The sequence below is a fragment of the Brachycentrus maculatus genome, unplaced genomic scaffold (genome assembly GCF_059751285.1).
Source record: "Brachycentrus maculatus isolate JH-2025_06_01 unplaced genomic scaffold, ASM5975128v1 h1tg000093l, whole genome shotgun sequence".
NCBI classification, from domain to species: domain Eukaryota; kingdom Metazoa; phylum Arthropoda; class Insecta; order Trichoptera; family Brachycentridae; genus Brachycentrus; species Brachycentrus maculatus.
Genome location: NW_028280847.1, coordinates 366,920 through 392,656, shown reverse-complemented (window position 1 = coordinate 392,656; position 25,737 = coordinate 366,920). Strand labels below are relative to the sequence as shown.

The 25,737-nt window shown below is 37.2% G+C and overlaps 1 protein-coding gene across 5 annotated transcripts; it reads right to left on the bottom strand.

The window, feature by feature from the left end:
• Window positions 1-1,879: 1,879 nt before the first annotated feature.
• Window positions 1,880-25,636, bottom strand: upSET (SET domain-containing protein upSET). 5 transcript variants are annotated; one of them, XM_088258347.1, is made up of 14 exons: window positions 25,395-25,636; window positions 24,664-24,834; window positions 23,752-23,899; window positions 22,583-22,815; window positions 16,247-16,375; window positions 13,520-15,312; window positions 10,367-12,722; window positions 9,777-9,994; window positions 9,040-9,280; window positions 7,752-8,328; window positions 6,924-7,012; window positions 5,276-6,664; window positions 5,011-5,188; window positions 1,880-3,608 (listed from the first exon to the last, which is right to left on the bottom strand). In XM_088258347.1, the coding sequence occupies exons 5-14, from the start codon at window positions 16,286-16,288 to the stop codon at window positions 3,535-3,537; spliced, it is 6,957 nt and encodes a 2,318-aa protein (XP_088114473.1). In that variant the 5' UTR covers window positions 16,289-16,375; window positions 22,583-22,815; window positions 23,752-23,899; window positions 24,664-24,834; window positions 25,395-25,636; the 3' UTR covers window positions 1,880-3,534. The 5 variants fall into 5 exon arrangements, with proteins under 5 accessions (XP_088114473.1, XP_088114474.1, XP_088114472.1 ...); XM_088258348.1 differs by lacking the exon at window positions 23,752-23,899; XM_088258346.1 differs by lacking the exons at window positions 22,583-22,815; window positions 23,752-23,899.
• Between the last annotated feature and the right edge of the window lie 101 nt (window positions 25,637-25,737).

Sequence of the window (25,737 nt, the reverse complement as noted above, 5' to 3'; positions counted from 1 at the left end):
TAGTACGCCAAGAAAACATTATAAGTTAAATGTCAAGAGCTAAGTTATTTAGTGGAATGGAATCCAATACTTCTGATTTTTTCCCAATCAAATACTTTACAATGTTGCCGAGGACTTTATCAGTGGCTATGTATTAATAATCAGAGCAAAATTAATTTGTTCTAACTATACCTGCAACATGGCAGAGTTTAATTTTTTGTTTTGATTAATTTCTGATTTTCATAAATAATAATGTATAAATGTCTCATCATAATATGTGTATAATTTAGAATTCATCGAGATATTGCTTGCAGATTATCAGAGTATATAATAAAGATCCCCTTTCAGTGGATTGATTTATGTATATATTTTTATTTATTTAATAAATTAAACAAGGAGGGTCTCGGCTGCGCAAAAGTGACCTAAATATAATGTGTGAATATTAACATTTTAATGAACATAATTATTCCAAAAGTAAAAAAATAATCTGGTAGAGAAACATCAACAATTGACTTAAAATCACTTAATTCTATACATTATTCTATCATATTTGTTCACAATACATGACTCAAGTGCATTATTTATTGTGTTTGCCAATTTCATTTGATATATCTGTTTCCGAGTGGTACGGGATAACATTAGAATTCAGTAATGTTGCAACATTGTATTTTTGCATTTTATATACATATTTATATATAAACCTTACACTGCTTCTAATAACTAAGTTATTCATATTAAACCCATACATCATTTGTAAGTAAAGTTTACGGTACAAGAATTATCTATGAAAATACTGTTTTCAATCCCCCTATGAACAAACTTGACAAGATTATATTCACACAACCTAGAAACCTTTTGAGATATTAGATTTTTAATAAAAACCCAAAAAGCACAATAACAAGGAAATGTTAATTTAAAAGTAAATACAATAGCTAGCAATAGTAAATACAATAGCTAGCTAGATAAAGGGTTTTGGAAATTAATTAATGAGTTTGGACCAATAACATAGGTGTTCTTCTTCATATAATTGCTTTTATTTCATGAAAAACAAAATTTTTGGGTTTTTAAAATGTTCTCCTTAAATGCAGATCAGCTTTGGAATTCGTTATTCAATTATCTGTATTCCTATAACCTACTTTAAAGGAGTCAGCATTTATCCGGACTCATCAAATGTATTTTTGTAATAGATTTTTTGTTACAGAATCAAACAGCCCATACCTAGCTGTCATTAATCAAATTATTGTTCTCATCTAGATAATGATATTGGTAAAGGATGATATTATTTTCCCGAGGATCCATTAAGTTTAGTTTCCAATTTTTTAAATGTAACACCATTTGAGATCTTAAAAAACAAGAAAAACAAGTACAATCAATGGACAGACAGTGAAAACTTGAAAATTCTAACAACGATAATTGAAATTTTACCATAATTGGAAAAATTGGAAAAATATTACAAAATTCTGGTCCCTCCAAAAATATACAAAAACTGATAAATTCACCGGATTATATAAAGGAGAAAAAGCGTATTATTTTATGCATGATACTACTATTATATGACACATAATTATCAAGGTTTTTCAAAGATAATTATAATGTAATATAAAATTAGCAACAAAAAACTTCAATCAAATCAAAAAAAATATATCACTGTTATAATATTATTATTTCATCAGCAACCAAAATATATAAATGAAGTTTAAAAATCATCAAGCATTAATTTGCATGCGGAAAATTGGTAAAAATTCTTTTGTTAAAATTTGGTAAATCAGAATTTGGTTTTTTTTTCCAATTTTGGTCCTGTGGTTTTCAAATGAACAAGTTTTTACTGTATTTAATTTAAGAAAATTTGCCACAAGCTCCCCCAACACACTTCTTTACAGACAGGAAATTAAAAATCAGATCAATTTATATTTTCTTCATTCAAACCCTCATCCGCACCCGATGGTGCATGGGGCACTGCATCGTATAAATGTTTTATCTTGATCATTAATTAACACATGAAGGAAAGGTGATCGGCCCTCCACTCCGGGGTAATACTGAATAAATATTTTAAGAGTGAAAGAATCAGTTATATTTATTTCACCCCCCCTGGGAATCGAATCCGGGACCTCCAGTACGGTAGCCATTACACTACGGAGGTGGATTAATTATTATATTTAAGTAAGCAATGTGAATTTATTCTCTCCATGTCAATCCTTTTTGGGCTGAACATCATTTACATATGCCAATTAAGAGATTGGGGAGTGTTGCATTTTTTTAACATCTCTTTTATAATGTAATGAAAGATATTGAATAGCTTAAATGCCGAGACCAAATTTTAAATTCTAACATTTATTTACTCCATTATAATAGTTATTGCTATTTTAAAATTGCGTCCTGTTGTACTGAAATCTTTAACAAATTTTTAATTATTTGATTCGCCGTCTTAAGATCTTAGACACAAAAGTCATCATAATTAATTGTGCACAATCGTATAAAAATATATTTATTTTAATATGTGATTGCAGATTTTATTGCTTTAACCATCTTCATACAGGAACTTTATATTATTGCAAATTAACTAAACATTACTTTATTAACATACGTCAAGGTATCTAGTACCCATCTATAGGCATTTTAAAAGATTTCAAATGGAGTTCATCTGATTTGGTAACAAGAGCCACTTTCCTTGTCATTGTTTTCATTTCATTTTGTTTAACTGCCCCAAGAACCTGGGATGTCTGAATAAAACATTTTATTCGAGGCAGATTTCATCAAGTTTTTAAAGTAAACAAAAAATCAATTTTAGTAAACATTACATTGAGAAGTCATAATTTGGAAAACATTAAAATGCCATTTTCTCACTTGTCTCTAATTGCCAATAATTTTCCCAAAGAGTCCTCAAATTTACATAATTTAGATGCTAACTTAGATAAAGCGAAAGAAACCGAGCAACTACAAAAGTTACAACGCCCCAACTCCAAATAAGGATGCTCTAACTGTGCAACCGCTCTGGATCACGAAACAAAGCAAAGCTTTTATTAAAAGCCACCATATTAAAAATAAAATTAAAATAAACTTGTTTCCAACTATACAGACATTAAATACACGGAAAACTGACATCACAAGAGACAGCCGAAGCTCGCATTGTTTCCATCCAGCGAGACAGTGACGCCTAACTTTTGTAGTGAAGAAGGATATTTGGACAAATTGACAAGGGCACGTACCGACTTGCCGCCATCGTTCCAACATACAACAAAAACAATATTACTATATCACTTTACCTTCACATTCATCGCGCTTAGTATTAACCCATTTCAACGTTAGTACATATACAAACATGTAAATATATACATTACTTACACATTACCATTAAACTAATACATCAAAAAGTCGGGTAAAGAATCCTTTATACAAACACTATATACAATATGTACAAAATTATAAAAACAAAACTTAAATTTGTACTTGCAGAAATATAAAAAGCAGATACATAATATTATACAGTAGCATAATTTACAGACAAGTTTATGATAGCACTTAGAATAATTTGTTAGCACTAGTAGGTCGGGTCGGTCATTCCACTCGAGTGCACGGGGAGTCCGGGACAGGGGCGCCCTCCAGCGCCAGGGGACCCGCGTCGCTCCCTCCTGCAACACACAACGGGGTTAGTGTCCGGCGGGAAACACCGAGCGTCATACGGCGGGTGCTGGCGTTACCTCGCTCTCGCAGACCCTCCGCATCCTCACTGAGTGAGAGACCAAATTCCCTTCGGAGCCTGTCACCGAGCTTTTCCCGTTGTCCCTCTACCATTGTTGGTTGACAATTAAAAACACCTACAACATTTACTAACCGTTACCCAGTGTCAGAACACCATTAATTTATTAATTTATTCCAAAGCCAAAATGTTCAACTCATTGTTGAGATAGTGTCACACCGCGCCCTCAAACAGGAGTCCTGAATTAAAAACGTTATTGTTTAAACTGTTAGATAAACTATCATAGAATATGTTTAAAAAATGACACGAGCCCAAATCAAAATATTTCCAAGAATATAAAGCCAAAAGCAGACGAGCGTCAAGCATGTATGCTAACGCTCCTCCTTTCTATTCAGAATTCTATACCTAACAAAGGTTCAAGAGTCGTTCAAAACGATCATTGATAATCCATCATTGTATTCAGTTGTCTTCTTTTCTCTTTTACAAGTATATATGTGTACAATTTATTTAGTGTCCGTAGCTTTACCTAGTAGTTGGTAGCATCGACGGTTAGTTTTGTTCAGATTCTTGACGCATACGCATCGTAAGAATATCATGGCGAGTTATCCAAAAGGTACAATATAGACTTCTGAACGACCTTTGAAACCCCATATGCGTACATCCTATGGAAATCGATTTGTTAAAACGACAAAAAATGAAGAGTTGGGAACGAGCAGCAGTGAGTGGGAAAAAATATCTACAGCGAGCAGCGTGGACATAATTGTGAATCCATTTCTTACAGTCATTACATTTTTCAGTTTTTTAAGCAATTGCCGGTGTTATCTGCGCAACATACAAACAAAAAATAAAAGTTGAAGAAAGCTACGTGGCTGCAGGTATGTTTAACGAAGGGTATTCAGTGATTTTAATTGTCACGCAGTTGCTTAATTTGAGCCAGCAGTGCAAAATGTTTGCAGATTTGGAATGACACTTTATAAAACACTTGCATAACTACTTTAATGAGTTTTATTTCATTAGACATGACTAGTTTCGAAAACTAACAGACGTTTTCATCTACAGGTGAAAAGTAAAAGTAACGAGTAAAAAATATTTAGGCATATTTCGTAATTGGTATCGATATAAGCAATGAAACGGAAAATTTTAAATAAAAAGTGCCAAATTCTTTATGAAATAAAAACATCATTCAAGAAATCAAAATAATAAAATATTTTTCAAATTGGAATGATTCAAATAAAAATTTTGTTGGAATTAGGGAGCGTTTACCATATTTAAACTAAATTACCTGCCTATTTATATTTACAAGATTAATTGAGTTTATAATACAATAAAGTTACCAATATTTATGTTGGACAGCTCGTTGAGGACGCTGATTGAATCTTGGAGGTTTTTTTCCAGACGAGAGATATCCTCTTCATCAGCCATATCGACCATGTCTCCCGGAGTGGAGGGGGGGGAGCCACTTTCCGAGGGGTTAGCCATACTATACCGTCTGCGGTACTCGTTTATAGATAGCTGGAAGCAAACAAATATGTAGAGTAAAAAGGAGATATCAAGGGACTGTTGAAAGATAAAGCCCATCAATCACACACAGATACAGACCTTTCTTCTAACAGGTTTGGGTGTCTCCGCCGGCGGGGGATTAAGGCGCGGGTCATTAGGTCGACCCGACATTTTGGTCGGAGTGGTGACCTCGGTGCTGCCGACTGCCCCCTGATTGGTGTCCTTCAGTACTCCCGACAACAGGACACTGTTCCGGGAGTCCATCTGGTTCACGTGACTGAGTATCTCTTGCACGTTCTTGTATTCATCGGCAGAACTCAACATCGTTCCGTCCTTGAATACGCTACTTTCCAAGCTAGCCGTCTTGTCTATAGCATTTTTGATAACAGTCATATCGGGAATGGATACCGACACTTCACTCAAAGATTCAAATGGAGATTCTGTGACATATGTTTTTAAACGGTAACCGTCTGAAAATAAATTTGCAGATGGGAAATTATTGTTAGTGAATTCAATGAAATTGGAATCTTCTTTCGGCTGATGTAGAGAAACATCCTCAGATATAGTATTGCAATCATCATCTCTGTCCGTATTTGTATTAGCAGTGTTATTATCCAGAGTCGGTGATGTTGAATTTCTCGACCTATCTGCGATGTCTTCATTACTGTCCACTTCCAAATCGGCGCACATTTCCTTTTCACATACCAATTTAGCATCCGCCCCTTGACTGAGAGGCGACTCTCCCGATGCACTTTCTTCACCCTTCACTTTACCTTCCTCCGCCTGTCTCCGACTATCCGCCGCACCTCCGAGCTCCGACTTCAGTTTAACTTCCACAGTCTGGTCATCTAGAACGCTCAAATCGAAATTCAGATTAACCTTCTTACGTTTCTCCTTGGGTGGTTTTTTATTTCTTATTTTAAGTATCTGAATATTTTCCGTGTGAAAAGAATGTATTTTCTTTTGTATATCATCCATTTCATCCAATACGGGTGATGAGTTGCCGCTCGTCTCGGTAGAGTTGATGATGCTAGTACATTCACTCTTAGTGTCCCCGTACGCTTGATCAACTGTCTCTTCGCTGGAAACCTCCTCTTTACTCTCCGGCATGCTGGATGTCTCTATATTCTCAACTCTCACATCTGTACTTTCCAAATTGGCATTGTCATTTTCATCATCCATACTATGCGGGATGGACGGGGAAGTTTCATTTATTTCTGCTTTTACACTATATTTATAGAGGACAGATAATTCTTCGTTATTGTTAAAACACTCCAGTTTTGATTCTGTAACTTCGGGGGAACTGGAACTCATTTCTGGGGAAGTCAACTTCTTCTCCACTTCTGCGAAATCTTGCTCTAAATTCATTTCTGAGAGAGCACTGTTTGGTAAAAGTAAATTCTCCGATAATGTGTTTTGGAGCAGCGGAGATTCTGCGCTTTCTTTGCTCGGAGTTCCTATTAACGGGTAATATTGGGCATCATCATTCTGCAAAAAAATTAAATCAATGAAATCACAACTGCAGTCGGGATAAAAAGCTAAAAAGATAAACTGTACCCTTCATCACTGATGACCATGCTCCAGTGAGGCATAAGTGACGTCTCTGGAGATTCAGATAATTGAAACAATATTTGATGCCCCTGAATTTATTGGAGTAAATGGAAGAAACGTTGCGGGAAATGTGATAAAATGCTTATTGAGATAAGTCGGATGAAACTGTAACAAATAACATAAAGGGATTCCATACATTGTAGAAGTTGGGCGGCTCTTGCGATAAAGACTCTCTTGCCAAGCGTCTCTTCTTTAAGGGCGTCACCATTTCACTAGGGGGAGATTCTGTAAAACAATAAAAATTTCATGTATTACCGACCATTTTACAGACTATGAAAGTAATTTCATCAATTTAAAATATTAGGTACTCGCGTTATATATACATAAATATACAGTAGAACTGCGATATAACGAAACGAGATAAATGACGTAAATCGAAAAAAAAAACAAAATTTACGACGTAAAACCATTTTTTCATACAAAAATGCATTTATATAACGAAATCTCGTTAATATGTATAACAAAATCATATTTGTCCCGTTCGAAAAAATGTCAATTCATTTACGTAAATTTATAACGAAATTAAAAAAAAAGGTTTAAAGATAAAAATATTATTTCGCACTTTTCGGCGGCGCGCAGTGGTCTGTCAGCTTCCAGAATGTCAAAGCTTCTATCAAAGACTAACTAATTTGTATAAAGATCGCCGACTCTGCCCAAAATCCAAGAATGGATGTGACGTACACGCACAGCTGGATGTGACATAACTCCCGGGTAGGAGGTACTTAGCTCTCGGCTGGGAATCTAAAGAGAATCTAAAGAGAATCAATTTAAAACTTCAGAATAGTGGGTGGTATCTTTAAGATATCTCCTTCGATGACTGCAAAAAATTGATTTACCGCTTTGTTATAACTTAATTACTTTTGAAACATCCACAAATTTTATAATATTTTAAACTTAGGGCTAATAAAATTTGGATACGGCGATCTTTTCCTATTATTGATTAGGAGAATGGAATTGAAATTACCGGCAGTAGGTGAATCACTTTCTTCGCTGATGGCTTGTCTCAGCCACCGCTTTTTGGCGGAGTGTTGGGGCGGGGGGGGCGGGTCGGGGGAGCGCGGGGGCGGGTGGTGCAGCGGCGAGGCGGCGCTGCGCAGCGCCCGCTTGCCCGGCGCAGGCGCCCCCGCCGGCGGCCGCGCGCGCTTGCCTCCCAGCGAGAGATCTCGCGCGGCGCGCTTGCCTCGCCGCGGGGAGGGCGAGCGGGAGCGCGCCGCCTCCGTGGGCCGCTCCTTCTCCGGGGTGGACTCCGCGCTGATGGTGCCGCCGCTCAGTGTGCCGATCATGGTATTCGCCACCCTCACTAGGTTCTCGATAGACTTTCCCCCGAGGAATGTCCGCTTTTCCATGAAGCGCTCGCTATCGGCCAGACCCGAGTAATCTGCGGAAGCGCTCGACTCGTAGTTGGCGTGCGACTCGGGGGATTTGTTGAGCCATTCGTTCATGATAGCTTTTTTCGTTTTGGGAAATTTGAAGGTGGTTTCCAGCGGCCCGACAGCCGCTTCGACGAGAAGGCAAGCAGAACTCAATCCCGCTTTCATCCTCTGTAATATTCCCAATATTAGTACTTGAAATATACATTCTGCACTCTAAATTATTAACACTACTTGAACAAGAAAACTGATAAACAGAGTAATTAAAATATGTTCATTCGACTCATATTTTAGCTATTTTAAAATAATAGAATTTTAAAAAAAAATCATAAAATTAAATATGTGATTTTTCATTCCCTATTAAGTTTTAACATACCGGTAGCTAATTAATAAAAAAATAAAATAATTTAATGTGACTTTTCATCCCTTATTAAATTTTAACATACCCGGTACCATAATGTACATTATTTTTTTATCCACAAAATCTTAATGTCATTTCAATATTAGAAAATAATTTGATAATGCGTTCCAAACCTCAGTATCCCGGAGTTAAATGCGGGTATGTTGTTTTCTGCATAACGCAATCATTTTGCAATTTTACATACATTCATATTGAGGTTTTAACTGCAGTTTACTTTTTGAGTAAATGAAAACTTAAATGGAATAGAATGACAGATGTAACAAATTATATCCAATTAAGCTCTTTTACACTTTCTTCTTTTAAAAGAAATTTTTTTAAATTTGTAAAAACATCATTGGAATGATAAATACATTCAATACAATAAAAATACTATCCTCGATTTTATAAAGACCCTAATATTTTACACTATCTTAGAAAGTTTGGTTTCCGAAATAGTTGTTTAGTAACAAAGTGTGCATTACATGAATAGATTCCCCGAGAGCGATATTGGTCTCGGCCAGTTCCCGGAAGGTGTCCTCCGGGGCGAAGGGGTCGGGCAGCGGCAGTGGGGCTGCGGGCGGGGGCTGGGAGCGGGGGGGGGACATGAGCGCGCCCATCTGCTCCTCCTCGGAGGTGAGCATGTCGCTGTCCGCAGAGTTGAGTCGCTTCCTATCCGCGTGGCTGGTGCTGGTGGTACTGGTGGTGCGAGCCCTGCCCTTCCTTCTGCATCCACAAACAACAATTATTTTGTGACAACCGATTTCAGTAAGGACAATTTCACAAATAAAACGCCTCATTTATAATTTCTTAGGGTTTTATAACCATATTATTTTTTTCAATTGATTTAAATTATTGATTTTATACAGATATTTTGATTTTGTAACAAAAAATGTGAATTTATTTTGAATTATCTTGTTCGGTTTCTATATTCAAAATTGTTTTTTCAAAATATTTATTTGCTACCTACCCCCAAGGCCAGATTTACATTGAGTCAGTGACCGACTTCAAACACAAGGCAAGTCAGCGCGGACTCGATAACGCTATCATGTAAAACAGTATAGAGCCGTTGTGTCAGTGCGACTTCTATATTCCCGGTGTAAACAGTGTAAATTGGTTCTCAGCGCCAGTACTGAGATCAGTAACTGACCCTAAATTTATGAATAACTTATAGAAACCATTTACAAAATGGTGGTACATATGGATAGAGAAAAATGTTAACCTCGGTCTGCCTTTCAACATAGAATGAAGAGCAGCCTCTTGGGCGTGTTGGGCAGCGGACGTCTCCTTGCAGTCCCCGGAAATGAGGGGACAGGGCTGTTGCGGATCCGGCTCCCTGCGCTTGCTTTGCTTATCCCGGTTCTCTAGTTTCCTCTGTTCGGCCTTCTCCATGCGCTCAAAAGCCTTCATTATTGCTTCCATTTTTCTTTCTTCGCGTGTCTGTTATATAAGAGTAACATGTAACATTAGCATTTTTACATAATAAAGATTCAAAATTAAGTATCGTAAGGAGGAATAATTCCACATGGATTCCTATTGAAGCTTAGATTCATTTTGAATGATTCCGTACATAGAATGACATCTGAATGAAATCTGCTTATGACATCTTAATATGCAAAAAATAAAGAAAAAAATATATAATGGGGATTTTTAATTTATTATTTTTAAACAAACAAATCAAAACAATAATGGGTCAGCCTAAAGCATTTTTATTTAATAAAAGTTTGATTTATGCGATTTTTTGTCAACAAATTATTTTGAATGCTTTGTTTAGTAATTGTTTAATATTGAGAAAACACAAGCTTTGCTTACCATTTTCTTCTTATCCTTAGCAGACTTGGATTTAGATTCACCCTGAGAGTCACTCTTTTCATCTGCAGATTCACCGGCAGTGGCTGCAGCGGATGCTCGGGTTGTTCTGGTGGAGTGAATGGAAGTTCTGCGAGTGGAGACCACACTCTCACTGGCCTCATCCGTGTCCGGCTCCTCCTTTTTGGAAATAGATTTAGAATCGCTTTCCGCAGACTCATTGAGATCAGTTTCCACGGGAAGAACTGGTTCAGGTTTAATAACCTCCGTTTGCTGCGTTTCTCTCTCGGGAGATTTTGGAATAACTTCTTCTTTTACCAGAGAGAGTTTCGGCGGTGATAAAACATTCTCAGTCTCCGCTTCTTCTTTAATAATTTTTGAGATGTCCATGTCGACAGCAGTGAAAAATTCTTCTTTAAGAGGAATCAACGGATTAGTCTCTATAAATGGTTTGACATCTAGAATTTCGTCTAATGTGGGTTGTATGAAGGCTTCTTCCTTTTTGACGAGAACAGTTGGACTGTTATCTTCCAACTCCTGTTTCACTTTAGGGCCGGATAGTTTAGGACTGCAGAGCTTGGGAGAGATGTTTTCTTTGGGCGTGGCTGTCGGCGCGGAGGCAGGTAGAGAGAAGAGCGCCGAGGAGCTAGCGTGGCGAGTGCGGCCTCGACGGTCTCGCTCCCAACTCGCACCGTTATTCCTGTGACTCAGGGCCGTACTCGGGCTGGTCTGCTTGCAGTGGTTCGGGTTTCCGCAAGCGCATGGTTGCCAACTGCCTGATGACTCGTGGCCGATACTAATTTCCGTGTTGGATTGGACACAGCTCGTGGTGACTAAATAAACATGCAAGGCGCCCTTTATAATGCAGTGCTGAAGTTCCGCATTAGGCTTACAAGAGCGCCTGACAAATCGGGCTTCGTTGCCGTACGTGCGCGTGTCGATGCATACCTGAGTAGAGTCTTTAGGGAATCGGTAGAAGAACAAGTACGGGCCGGGTCTCTGACTGCCCGCTCTCCCGATAGGATGCGGTTGCGGCCGGTGCTGGGCGGACAGCATATATTTGCCACGAAGTTCAATGATGGCGGTGTTTTCCTTCAAGTCCTTTGTAGCTATAAGTATTTTAGCCCCCGCATGAGGGACTGTAGTACAGTAATGAGCGGTAAGGACATTGGACACGGAAGGGTTACTTGTCGCTTTGGAATAGTACCGAGCTATTTTAGCTCTCAACTCGGGACTATAGTGGTTGGTCGTAGCTAGCTCGTAACTTTCCTGAGATTGGTTCACCTGTTGGGATGCATTAGGCGGAGAGAGATATTTATTTCTGTTCACTATATCGCTTTTTCTCTTTAATCTTTTTTCGGGAATTTTTCTTTTAGGGCCCTTACGCCCGTTGTCGACCCTCCTGGGGCGTTTGGGAGCTCGCTTGGCATTGCTAGTGGGCAGCGGCGCGGGCGGAACGGGCAGGGAGTACTGAGGAGGCTGGTGGGGAGGTACAACGGGGACGGAGGAACTCACGCCTCCGACGGTATTGCTGTAGGTCGTCACCGTGATGGGACGCTTTCTGTGTGAACTCAGAATCCCACCCATCGGCAGCTTCTTGTTCCGGTGAAAGTTGACGGATCTGCTAGACGACTCGCTTCCGGATGATCCTAGGCCCGTGAGTTCTTCGCGTTTCCTCATTTGAATAGATCGGGCTCGTTTGCGGTCTACCAATCTGGGTTGGCACTTTTCGCACATGTAGTCATCGGGGATGTTTTGGCGATCGATGGCCATGCAGTCTACGTGCTGCCACTCGCCACACCTGTCGCAACATATCATGTAGCCATCGTCGTGGGTAAACTCGCACACGCAACGAGTCTTCCCCTCGTCCTCTCCTTCAGGGGCCGTTTCCGTATCGCTCCCGTTCCTCTCCATCTGCCTTCTCTCGTCTCCGTCGATGGAGGATATCACGGAAGCTGTATCTTCGTCGTCGCGCTCCTGGGGAAGAAGGCTGCGGTACTGGTAGGCGCTCTGCGCCGAGGAAACCGTGTTTGCGGCCATCAGAGAACCGCTCGTGTGTACGGGAGACTGGCTGGGAAGTGACTTGACCGGAGATAGTAAAGTGAGCGGCGTGGACTTGACGGGACTAGTGAGTGGCGAGGCGATGCTTGTACTGTTGACGGGAGAGGTACTACTTGTGGCTTGGCTGCCAGTATTACCGGCGCTACTACTAACAACTTGAGGAGTCCCGGCGTAATTATGATCTAACATTACTAACTGCAAAGTAAAGTAATGGTATGATAAAGAATCGTCTGATAAATTGGGACGTTCTTCTGTGCCGGGTATATCATCCGAAAGTAAAGAAGTGGTTGGATCTCCACTGGAAAAAAAAGAATAATGTTAAATAAATTGATGGTAGATTATGTGATACAAAAACAAGATTAGCTTGAAATTCTACAATGACTCCAATACCCATTTCCAATGATTCACACTTTTAGTTTTCTAATACTAATCTATTCAATTTGGTACCCAAAAACCTTAACTCGAACACTAAATAACTAGCCTTTAAGTTGTCAAAAATCAAGTTAAAACTGCTTCAAAATAATTTAGAGCCCCATGCAACATAGGTTGCATGGGGCTCTAATGGGGTTGCTGGGGCGAATAGGAGCCATAAGAAACATTTGTTAACACCGCAGATTCCATTTTGTATTCAATGTGCATAATGGTGGACAGCTAGGAAAAGAAATTGTAATATAAATGGATCTCGGGGCAACCAATGCAGACTAACAGTCGGAATCAGCTAACTGTCATGTGCTCGTTAGTATACATAAATGGCCCAGGAGACTTTTATTATATTATGTCATTTTTCCAATTTTCTTTTGTGCATTAAATACATAAAATGACGAAAGTACCAGATGAATAGATTAAAAAAAAATTAAATTAGTAATAATTACAATAAAATAGCCCAAATGAATCATTATTTAGTAATATTTGAAACTTTTAAAGTGCGTATCAAATATTTCTAAATATTACTCAATTTTATTTTCTGATAATAATTTTATCATTATAATTTTTTTATTTCCTGCCGATATTCGTCGGTATAAACCAACACATCTATATATCTGATAAGAGCTTGTATAATCTGAATATGTTTGGAGTTGGTAATGTTATACGTACTGTATCTGTCTCTGGTGCTGGTGCTGGTGCTGGTGGTGGTGGCGGTGGCGGTCCGCCGGATAGCAATCATTACTTTTATCAGCTGGCTGGATATTGCCGACCACCGGAGATTGAGGAAATGCGTGAAGAGCTTTCGGTTGCGACAGAGACTGTAATATTTGCGCCGTAAGGTTCTGGTTAGAGGATACGGAGTTCTGGTTGCTCTCCAATCCTAGAATGCTCTGGATATATCGCACACTGTGGGTATCACTCACAGTTTGGTAGCAGTGAGTATTCGCTCGATTGTGCTGCGCCGAATTGGACGAGACCATATGTCCCGGAGCTTGCTGTAGCACTAACCGATGAGATGTATTTTTACTATTATGCTTTTGCAAACTGACACTTCCGCTAGTACTCTTCGCATAGAAGCTCTGTTTTTGACTATTAGCTAGATTCAAATTACTAGCGGTTCCTGCGGGCCGCGACTTCCCTTGCAAGTTGTGAGATCCCTTAGCTCCCGCACTAGTTCTGGAAGGCGGCACACTTTTCAGGCCCCCTTTAGGGTGAGAGGAAATATTCTGCTGTTGCACGATTTTCACAGGCATCGAAGAATGCATATTTTGCGATTGAACTATGTTTGGAAATGATCCCGATCTACTAGACACCTTTTGACTGTATTGAAAGGAGCTATTTGTTTTAGACGACCTTCCCACCGACTGCAAGGAAATCTTGGGACCGGGCACGACCCTGGAGAGCACGTGACTGTGCTGATTGGTACTAGATATAGGATTACTATGTGATAAATTGGTCGATTTGTTCACGGGCCTGAAACTCCCCGAGGTGATGACGGAGACCCCCCTCGAGTTCATGTGCCCAGTCTGTCCTCTGCCACCGCCGCTACTGTTGCTCGATGAAACCTTCCCGGATAACTGAGTGGCGGGCACAGAACTGTGTACCGCTTGCTCGGGTTGCTGAGCTGAGGGGCTACAATTCAGTTTACTGATATCCTCCGAACTTAAATAGTTAGCGTGTATAACGCCTTTCATATTTGAAGCTATGGAGCCGTGCTTGGGAATAGTAATACTGCTGAGTATCTGCACTTTGGGAGAGTATTTATGGTTGGACGTGGCGCTACACGAGTTAGGGCCGGACAGAAGGGGAGATGGGAAAGGCTGACCCGTACTCGTGAGGATGATTTGAGACACCGTGGTGGACGGTCCTTCCGTCTCACTTTGCGCCGGTTTATCATTACCGGATGAGGCGTTTGAAGATAGTATAGTAGGCAACCATAGCGTCTGATTTCCACTGGACACACTCTGGACGACATTCTGTATGGCCGTAATGTTCCCTACTGTCGAACCTACGTTGAGGGTAAACTTGGGAACACTCGGTAGGATGGGTGATGTCTCCGCGGGCTCCCGCGCATCGTCACACGCCGGCCTGGATTCTCCATTGTGAGACTCGACACCCTTTTCATTAGAATGTAGTCGCTCCAACCTGTCTTCTACGGAAAGCAGATTGGGAGGATCTCCTTCCACTTCCTCGGCTATGGAAAGCAGATTGGATCCTTCTGACTCTTCTATATCATCCTGGACATGATTTAATTTAGTTTTAGATTCACTTTTAATGTACGATTGGAATTGGTCACTATCATGGTCATACGAAATAGGCGAGTTTGAAGTGTGTAAATCACTGGAGAGCACTAAAACAGGAGTTTGGGTACAAGTATCCATACTGTGGTGATTGGTACCATTAACTAATAGTAGATCCAACGAGGGCACCTTGCCTTCCCCGGCGGCGGCCGACCCGCAGTCCTGCGGAATAAGCGATACACTATTACGTAATATATCCCAGCACATTGGGGATGCAAACTTTACATAGAACTAAGTTGTGGAGAGTTCAATTTAATGAAGTGTTTTTTCAACGCTTACTGTCCGGAGTGTCAACATAGAGAGTGTTATGGCATACATTTTTAGAGATTTAACAATATGCTTAATTATCATACATGTAACTCGAATGTTTCTTTTTCACTTGTATACACACATACTTGTATACACTTGTTCGCCTTGGTAGTGTAATGGTCATCACACTCGGCTACCGTACTGGAAGTCCCGGGTTCAATTCCCAGGGAGGGATCAAATAAATATACTTGTAATAGTATGTGATTTTTCACTCTTATATTTATTTAATATTACCCTGGACACTCTTGTTCGCCTTCATAGTGTAATGGTCAGCACACTCGGCTACCGTACTGGAAGTCCCGGGTTCGATTCCCAGGGAGGGATCAAATAAATATACTTGCAATAATATGTGATTTTTCACTCTAATATTTATTTAATATTACCCTGGACTGGTACCTGAAGCAGAGGGCTGATCACCTTTCCTTCATGTGTTAAAAATCAAGATAACACTGCGTTTATATGATGGAGTGCCCTATGCACCATCGGGTGCAGATAAGGGTTTGAATAAATGTATTCATGGAACACACGAGATAAACAGCTTTTTTTCAAAAATCACAATGATTTTAATAGAAAAATTAAAACACATTCTACACTGATGTTATTCATTGATGTCATATTTTTTTTTTAAATGTTGATTTGTAATGTGCGTAAATGAAGTGGTTATTTGGATATTTGCCAACACCAGTCACGGTGGCTGTACACCGCGGAAAGGGAGGGAACCTGCGCTATAGTAAGTATACTCGCGGTGTATGCGGCTAGGGGAGGTAGCAGTGTATATTCAACTTACCAGCCGGGACTCTGTATCATAATCTCCTTTCTGAGCAAACATACTGCCATCAATTTCATTTTGTAGTGTCCACCGCTATCGGCTTCCAGACACCGCGACACCGACTCTGTCGAGTGCCAGAACTTCTATCTGCAAAATAAAATCAAGGCTGACTTCGTACCTAACATTACTTCCTACTTTATACTTCTATATTTGAAGAAACAAGGTAAAGAAATAGAGAAGCAAAAAAAGGCAACAATCAAACAATTCCTTTATACTTCATTGTCATTATTTTTAAAATAAATTATTATTAGTTTCCGAGAAAGCATGTATGGTTTGCCGGCTGTGATATTTCTTGTTCTTCCCTGGGGATCGACACATCAATTATATACAGTGAAACCTCTATCTATCGTTCCTCGAATAATCGTTTTCCCGGATGTGTCGTTTATTTCTTCTACCCCGAATTCATTTCATACAAAAATAGATCGCATCTTGAATTATGCTACATATTTGATATAAATTGTCTGTTTTTTTGCTTTTTTTTTAATTTTCTGAATTTTGTTATATTCGACGACAATATTTCAACGTGTGGGATACAGCCTATCGAAAGCTTGTGTGATGGATACAGCAGAAGAGGTCTGAAGATCTTTGGGTTCTGTTCAACTTTGTATTTTTTTTTTAATAAATACATTTATTAACATCTAAAACTTGTATTCTTGAAATTTCCACCTACTAATGGTTATGCAGATTGGGAGGACAGTATTTTTACTCAATCGTATCTCCTTGAGTATTGACTTCTTTAAACCGCATTCATCGTTTTCCCGCATTCATAGTTTATTTCAATAGGTCCCTTTAAAAACAATAGATAGAGGTTTCTCTGTATATTAACGAGGGCCTGCTGGAGTAGTACTAGGTGGAGTACGGAGAGCACGGCGGAGTCAGCCAGGCCTCCGCTGTGACTTTGCATTCCACCATTACTGTAAGATGCAAAACACTACATATCACTATATACTAGCCGGCTGAGCTCTTTGAGGCGGTATTTCCAAATACCTGTTAAATGCTTCTACTGCACTTTAGTGGCTGTTAGGCAAAACAGTCATAGCAATAAATTTAATAATGGTAGATTGAGAAGCGGGAAAGTTGACAGTGCCAACCTTAGAAACATAAACTCAACAAAATACAATTTCTGCTGCAAATGTACGCCAACATCGCGGCTCAAAACTCGGAATAAATCTATATAAAACAAGAGACTAAAGATGGCCAGAAGTGAGTCAACTGAATTAATGCCAAACATAGGCAATGGAGCTAGTTAATAGTCTGTGCTCATTTCATGTGATATTGTCAAGAAAGCCCGGGGTCTTACACTTAAGTATTCTTACTTTGTCATTGGTAGTATCTACAAAATTACTATTATAAATATTTGCATTATAATAATTCCCAAAATTCTGTTCATAACAATTAAAGATTTCAGTTTTTTTAAACTTTTGTTAACTGTTATAACGGAGAAACAAAAACATATTTTTTTCACCAATGTTTTTTTCACCGTGTTTATGTGAGGACGCAGCTTTCTATATAAATAAAAATGTAAATACATTTTGACATCTCAAAATAGATCAAAAAAAGTATTTATAAGGCTTTAGATCCCGTCATTGGCTCCATGTAAAATAATTCAGGAAGGATCTTTCATACATTTAAAAATAAAAGGTTCTCTGCTAAATAAAAAGCTTACTCAATTCACATGAATGTTACACGTTACTATTTTCAACTATCGGTCCGCGAGAGAGAAATTATTTTAACTGAACAGATTCAAACAAAAACTTACATTTGAAACTGTATATGTATGAATATTTATGTATATATGCATGTATGTATGTGTGCATGTATTTGTATATACATGTTGGGCAAAAGATTTCGATTTGTATTTTTATTTTTTTTTAAATAAGTTATACATCGATATATAGAATTAAATGGTCTTACAAGTTAATGGTCTTTAAATTATTTTATTAAAATTAAACACTTATTTTGATTATTGGATCATGTGTTTAATTTTAATATAATAATCATGTCATTCCACAAAGTTAATGCCGAATCAATAAATAATGTCTTTGAATTAGTTGTAATATTACATAAATTGAAGTTACAAAAATACTTAAAGGAAAACGAGATAAAAAAGTACACTAAACCAATTTTGTTTCCGCACAAAATAAGTTGTGTAAAGCTGTGATATATTTATTTTAGCTATCTTCAGATATATGTTTACGTATCAACAATATGCAACATATTGATACAAATACATCATATTGCAAAACTAATATATAGATTTATTATATATATGATATGATTATATATGATATATGATTATATATATATATATATATATATATATATATATATTATATATATATATATTATATATATATATATATATATATATATATATATATATATATATATATATATATATATATATATATATATATATATATATATATATATATATATATATATATATATATATATATATATATATATATATATATATATATATATATATATATATATATTATATATATATATATATTATATATATATATATATTATATATATATATATATATTATATATTTATAAATTAGTTAATGACTCTCACCCCCACTCTATTCCTTAGAGGTAGGGTGACCATTAAAATGTGCTATATTCCGCATTGTACGGACGGTCCCGCTGAGCGACATGACGACAGCTACAGCGTCACAGCACCGCGCGCAGCGCAGGGGCCTATTCTGGGTGAATACACGGCGAGCCGCCCCGCTCCCCTCTCCCCTCTCCCCGCCCCCCTCCTTCCGCCCGGCCGCTCCACGAACATGCGCACTCCGCACCGACATAACAATACCATTTCGAATCTATCTCTATGTATACGTATGTACGTACTGCGTACGTGTGGCACCGTAATTCAATAACCGTTCTATTTAATCAATTACTTGATAAAAGATTAATCGATGTATAAAAATAATTACTAAACCTTCATAAGTATTCAATTTTATAAACACTGAAAACGTTGCTACACCTAACGGGTAATAATTTTCCCGGTAATCAGATATAATTGAAAAATTTGCAAGTATTTCGCTTTAAAGCAATCTAAAATATAGTAAAATGTTAAACAGCATAATCTTTCCCTAAAGGACACGACAATAATACTTTAAGCACTCGATCGCGTGTTTGACCATCACGAAGTGTAATATATATATTTTAGAGTTTTTAATTAAATTAGAATCCGCTTCCTGGTTAATGGTGCTTTTAGCAAAAAATATAATATCTGCTTTACGATTTATATATTCAGTGTTTCATTCAAAGATATCGATTCTGTCCCAACAAGATATTGGAAAAGCCATAAAAGTGGAAAACTTCGTTTTGACGCGTCGGGAAAAATCGTTCATGGAGCAATCTAAAGGTTACGATGCGAGCCTTTGTATAGTCAGTACAGCGAGCCGAGCTCGTTCCGAGTACTACATCCGAAGTCGGATGCTCGCCGCGAATGTAACGTTACAACGAAATGCTCCGGTCAGTCCCCACCTTAGGGGGCTTGTGCACTACCCGGAATTTTACCGTCCGGCAGTCCGGTTTTGAAAAATAAAAGCGACTACGACGGTTTAGCGTGATCGAATTTACGCGCAATGTGTTCACGCACCGATCCGAAGAAAGATGGACAAAAGCACGAGCCAATCCGAGCCAATAATCGTTTTATCACGCTAACTGAAATGCCGGACGGTAAAATTCCGTGTAGTGCACAAACGCCCTTAAGGTCACTACGAAGATTTCTCGTTTTTAATATGCTCCAATTTGACCCGTCCATCCGCATTTATATTTTTTTTAAATATGTATTACAAATATACTAATTAAATGTATCCCCAAAGTAAAAAGTTGCCCCGCCCGGAGGCGAAGTGACACGGTTTGTCAAACAATGACGCGCTAATATTTTGCACCTGATAAAACGAGAACAAACATAGAAAATAATCTTTAAATGTAGAAAAAGGTAGCACGCACTAAACAGATTGATTTTTGTGGTATAAATCAGTCCAACAAATCATAACGCTCACGTATGACTCACACTTTTAAGGGTAAAAAAGGCGTTCAAATTCAACCGAGTTAAAAAAAATAAACTATCTCATAAAATTATAACTACTACTGTTTTACCAATAAATATGGTACATATAACTATTACGCACGTATTTTATCGAGTGTCTAGATCAGAAATGTGATAAATTGACAAGAAAACTTAAAAAATAACCTGGGATGTGTCTGTTTTGAATGTTGACTGATTTTACTTGATATTTTAATCAAAAGGATAATTCTATCCTAACATGGATATCTTTGGTCAAGTACCGTTAGTAAATTTGTATAAAAATAATAAGAAATAATGCATTACAAAAAGTATCTTTATAATATGAACTACCCGCGGACGGGGGTGTGGCTTAAACCGCGGCTGATATGCGAATGTAAATTTGCTCTCCTGAAAAGTTAACAAACTTGTTATTAGAAAGATTGTTTTAGTTTTACTTTTTATTTATTTGAACTTTACAGAAAAGAAATAAGCACATTGGCGGGCTTATTGCTAAAAATCAATATCTTCCAACGAAACAAAAACAGACTAGTGATATTGGTCAAAACGTTTGAAACCTATAAGGTTATAGCAGTATACTGTATAGCTGATTGCGAGTTTAGGGAAGGAGGTAGAGGGAAAATTAAGGCAGAGGTTTGATGGGTAACAAAATGAATATCAGACAATATTAATATTACAATGATACTGGTAGCATCAAAAACGCCATGAAGATGAACATCCAACGGTTCAAAAGGTGTAGACCAGAATTCAAAGTAATCCACAACAAAGCGCAGTTCAATTGGCGAAAAATCTTAATGTGTATCATAGAGCCCATGTTAAAAAATTATACTATGATTGAATGCCCTACAAAACACAAAAATGCAAGATTTAACCCTGCACCAAAGGCAGTTCACCTAGCAAGAGCAAACACTTGCACGTTGGTGACGAGCGTTTAAATTTGGTCTTCTCTGGTGATTTCTTTACAGTTCAGCAATATGTAAACAAACAAAACGATTGTGTATGGGGTTACAGTCAAATAAAAAAACAATGGATCTTTGTCAGACAGGAGGAATATCTAATTTAACATACTCAACCTATAAAGGATTATATTATACTCGTTTTGTGTTTAAAACAGCCGATAAAATATTATATTATCTTTTGGAAAATTCACCTTCGAAAAAACGTTATTTTCCTAAGTTGGCAATGAATGACGTCACAGAAACGATGGAGTTATTTTAATGTTGGTGTCATTGCTTATTTATTGGCGGCTCTTTTTGTTGATGTCTATAGTCCACTCGCCCACTCCCCCCTCCCCTCATATTTGTATAACACAAATGGTAGGTGTAGTAAACAATCTGGTAGAATCATTGGATGTTTCAACGAGACTCTACACCATCCCATAAAGCCTGTGACAACGTTTTTTACAAGAAAAAGTTCCCAGCTTCATTTCTTCACAATAATGGCCACCATATTCCCCGGACCTAAGCCCAATGGACTTTTCCATAAGGTCCATCCTGGAAGCCGAATCCACCAACAAAATACGAGACAATCGACGCCTTACAGATTGCCAGTCGCCGAGAATGGGGCAAGCCCATCGAAACACACTCGTGCACCGTGTGAAGCCTTCTCGGACAGACTCAATGCTATTACCCTTACCAAAGGTGGCTATATCGAACAATCAAAACCATTATTATCAATAAGTAATGCACACTTCACAATATATGTATGCATGTTGCAGTGCCTTACATGACACTGAATTCCGACTAGAATAATAACCAAAACTTATTCCGGAAAACTCGTTAAAACGTAATTATTTACATCTCCTCGTTTATAAACCAGCCTTTCCCGTACAACAAAGAAAGCCTTCAAAATGTATAATATGATATTCACTATCCTGCTTTTCCTTATTAAAAAATATTAATTATTCAGAATCCCTTTCCCAGTTTTAAAAAAAAACATTATACATTTTAGCAAACAGTTTAAAGCTAAAAAATTAATGAATTTTTGCATGTAAATGGCGTAATAAAATTAAGTATTACCACTAGCATATGATTTATGCACACCAACGAAACTAAATTACAAGAATATTGTTTGATTTTATTACTGAACAACCAATCATGGCATTCGCTATATCAGATCTAAATGAAACCTCCAGAAAATAAAAATTAGATTATTAGTATTAACAAACTTTACCACAGACTGTAAAGGACCTAAATATATGTATATCAAACTCAATTGAAAAATATATTTGAATGAAATTACCGTTACAGTTTTTCCTTAATTTGTGATCCTTCGCATGATTTGGACAGAAAGATTGTTCCGAATATAGTGGCGCCTCAAGACGGAGGAATGAGCTTGCGAGTGTAAATCTTCATGCCAAGTGCCTGGTCTATTCGTTTAACTATGACAGTGCACTAATATTGTTTTTATCGTTTTATAGAAAAAGGAGCATTTTAATCATTTTAAGAAAAGTGCGCTACTTTGTTGTAAGTATACTGCAATTAGAAAAATATATTAATACTATAAATGTTTGTAAATAGGACATAGAGTTAAAAAAATATAACACAATTCACAAAGTAGATATGTAAATGAATAAACATTTAGATATTCAGTTTATTTTTGGCAAATACTGTAAAATTGGAAACCTGTGCTTGACATTGTGCAATTCAGATTGGTAAAATTTTGTTTTTAAATTGTGCCAAATTTTCTCGTATCCATGGAAATCCGAAAAATGGCATTTTAGGAAGTAGGCAAAGTTCTGCATCATTACGAATTAACTATATATATAGTCAACTATGCTAGTCAATTCCCACTCCGAGTACTACATACCCAGGGCAGAGATTGAAAGTTCCGTGTTAGAGCTAAACTACAGTAAGAAGTGTAAAGTTACGTCGAATTGTAAAGAGGTCACATCCAACGAAAGAGTACATATAGATTGTAATTGCAATAATAACGGCATCCGGGTCCGTGGGACCACTAGGATTTGATATTGCACAGTCGATATCACCGCCGCTTTCGCTCCCAAATATAAGCACAGCCTTGCAGTGCACTCATTTTTAATCAAGTTAAAAGGGATTTCACACTGAAATAAGTTTGAAACTGCCGCAGTACTAACTACATCCCAAAGGAACTGACTAATTGGTATTGTTCATTGATTTCGATTGTTGTTTTCTACTACAAAAAGAAAAGTCAATATTAATATTATAGATAGATGGGATAGTGAGTGCTCGAAAAATGCTTAATATTTTGGTGCTCATGGTGTCAACTTCTATTGATCAATTAAAACAGTATATGACAGCTCCCCCCTACTAAGCCCTGTGCCTACAAACAATTTTGATTGGTTTTTTTTTATACTTTTGTATCGAGTGTTATCTGTATTGTAAATTTATGAATGACATGGATAAAAGGTATGAATTCGACAAAATGCTCACCCTTGATTGAAAAAATGGAGTGAAGAAAGTTACCAACCCAGTTACAGGTAGGATGCCGTATTAAAGTATTAGATATAATTTAAACCAGCTTTTCTCTAATCATTTAACCAAATATATCTTTCCCGTAGTATCCTCATTCAGTACTCCGCTACAAAATGTAAAATCACTTTGTTTATTTTACAACACTATATTCCAAAAATTCTATAAATTACTAATTCAAAGAAATTAATAAAAACAAATACTTATAAAGGATTAGAGTGTTAAGTGGAACATGTTAACAGGATAATAGATTTTTTTAAATAAACAGTGAGTTGACAGTCAACATATAAATTCTGATCTAAGAAATTGTAAGCGTCGCTTGAAAAAATGGAAGGTAGGAATTTGGAAAAATGCTCATCCTCGACTAAGAATATAATGACAAGAAAGAAGAACAGAGAAACTGATTGACTCAGCCACGCATAGAATGGAGTATCGAGAAAACACATTTTCATGTATTACCGCACATCAAGTAGCATGTATAATTGTAACCAGCTTGTACTAGGAAGTGATGATTAAGACTTTCTCATACTACCCCTGTACTCTAAATGCATTCTATTATATTAAAACATAAAATAGCGTGTTTACTATTTGCCTCATCAGTTACACAATATGAATGAGATTTTATCTTAATGATATTTTATTTTATTTTGGGCAGTGGTGTACTGCCATCTGTGAAATCAGTAAAATATTATTGTCTTTTCATTACCAGTATGCCCCATAATAGCATTCCTCTTATTCCATAGTAATTATTGAAGATGGCTATGAGAAGTAAGATACTGAAATAGCAGTGTTATAATCCTTGTTCTATGTTTTGGTTGTGTGATTGATTATTCAATAATATAAGATTACTTTAAAATTTCGTCAAATACTCACGTATATAAGTTCAAACAAGGATCCCATGACACTTGAACAAGGCTCTCAGTTGAAGTGTTACAATAACCAAATACTATTTTTAAAATGTTTTCTTTTTTACAATCCATTCACAACACCGCGAATTAAAGAATCAAGAAAACAGCAATCGTGAGTAATGCATGAAAATCCAGGCTAGAATAAAAATGTATTTTAATTATTACATTTTATTTACAGCAGATTTTTAACTACCCACAGAATGTCTGGACGTCTGTTTTCAATAAAATACGGTGAGTAGTGAATTCCATCCGAAAACTAAACAAAAAATAGAATACAATTACTGAGACTATTTACTTAGTTTCAAAACAAATTTACGTTTCATCGATAAAAAGGATTTATAACCATTTTAATACATGTTTTGGGATATGTCTAACAAACAACCCAGCGAGTGTTTGACAATACTTATCGAAAGGTAACAGGATTACTTATCATACGATAAACATCCTTGCATATTATGTTTAACTATGTTCTAAAATACATTGATTAACTTTTAAATTGAAGACACGTATCAACATAATACATAAAACAGAGTTTAGATGAAAGATATTACGGGACATTCACGTAAACACGAATATAATGTACAGCAAAAGTACACGTAAAACTTTTTCAAACTATAATAGCACAATGGCTAAGTACATACGCATAAAAACCAAACAAAAATCGTCATTTCTAGATGGTAAATACGAAAGACTTACCTTTTAATTGACAGCAACACAACAAAATAATTCTAACAAGGATGTAAACACAGTCAAAACACGTAAAAAACCAAGAAATCCAGCTTCAGATAAACTGTTCGGAGACTTTTTGAAACAGGTTATTCATTTTTAAATTCACATATAATAATACTTTCGACGAAATGCAATATTTGACAAAACTCTTTCAATCAACGTCGAAAAACATACATCCAAACTAAAGATGGCGGCCATAGTTCATCTATGAACAAAACATGGGGTCTTCACAAACGAACTATTTTTAGCCTCCAACCCACAAAATCTTTGTATCCGGTTTCCGGTAACTCCAGATTATTCGAAACAAATA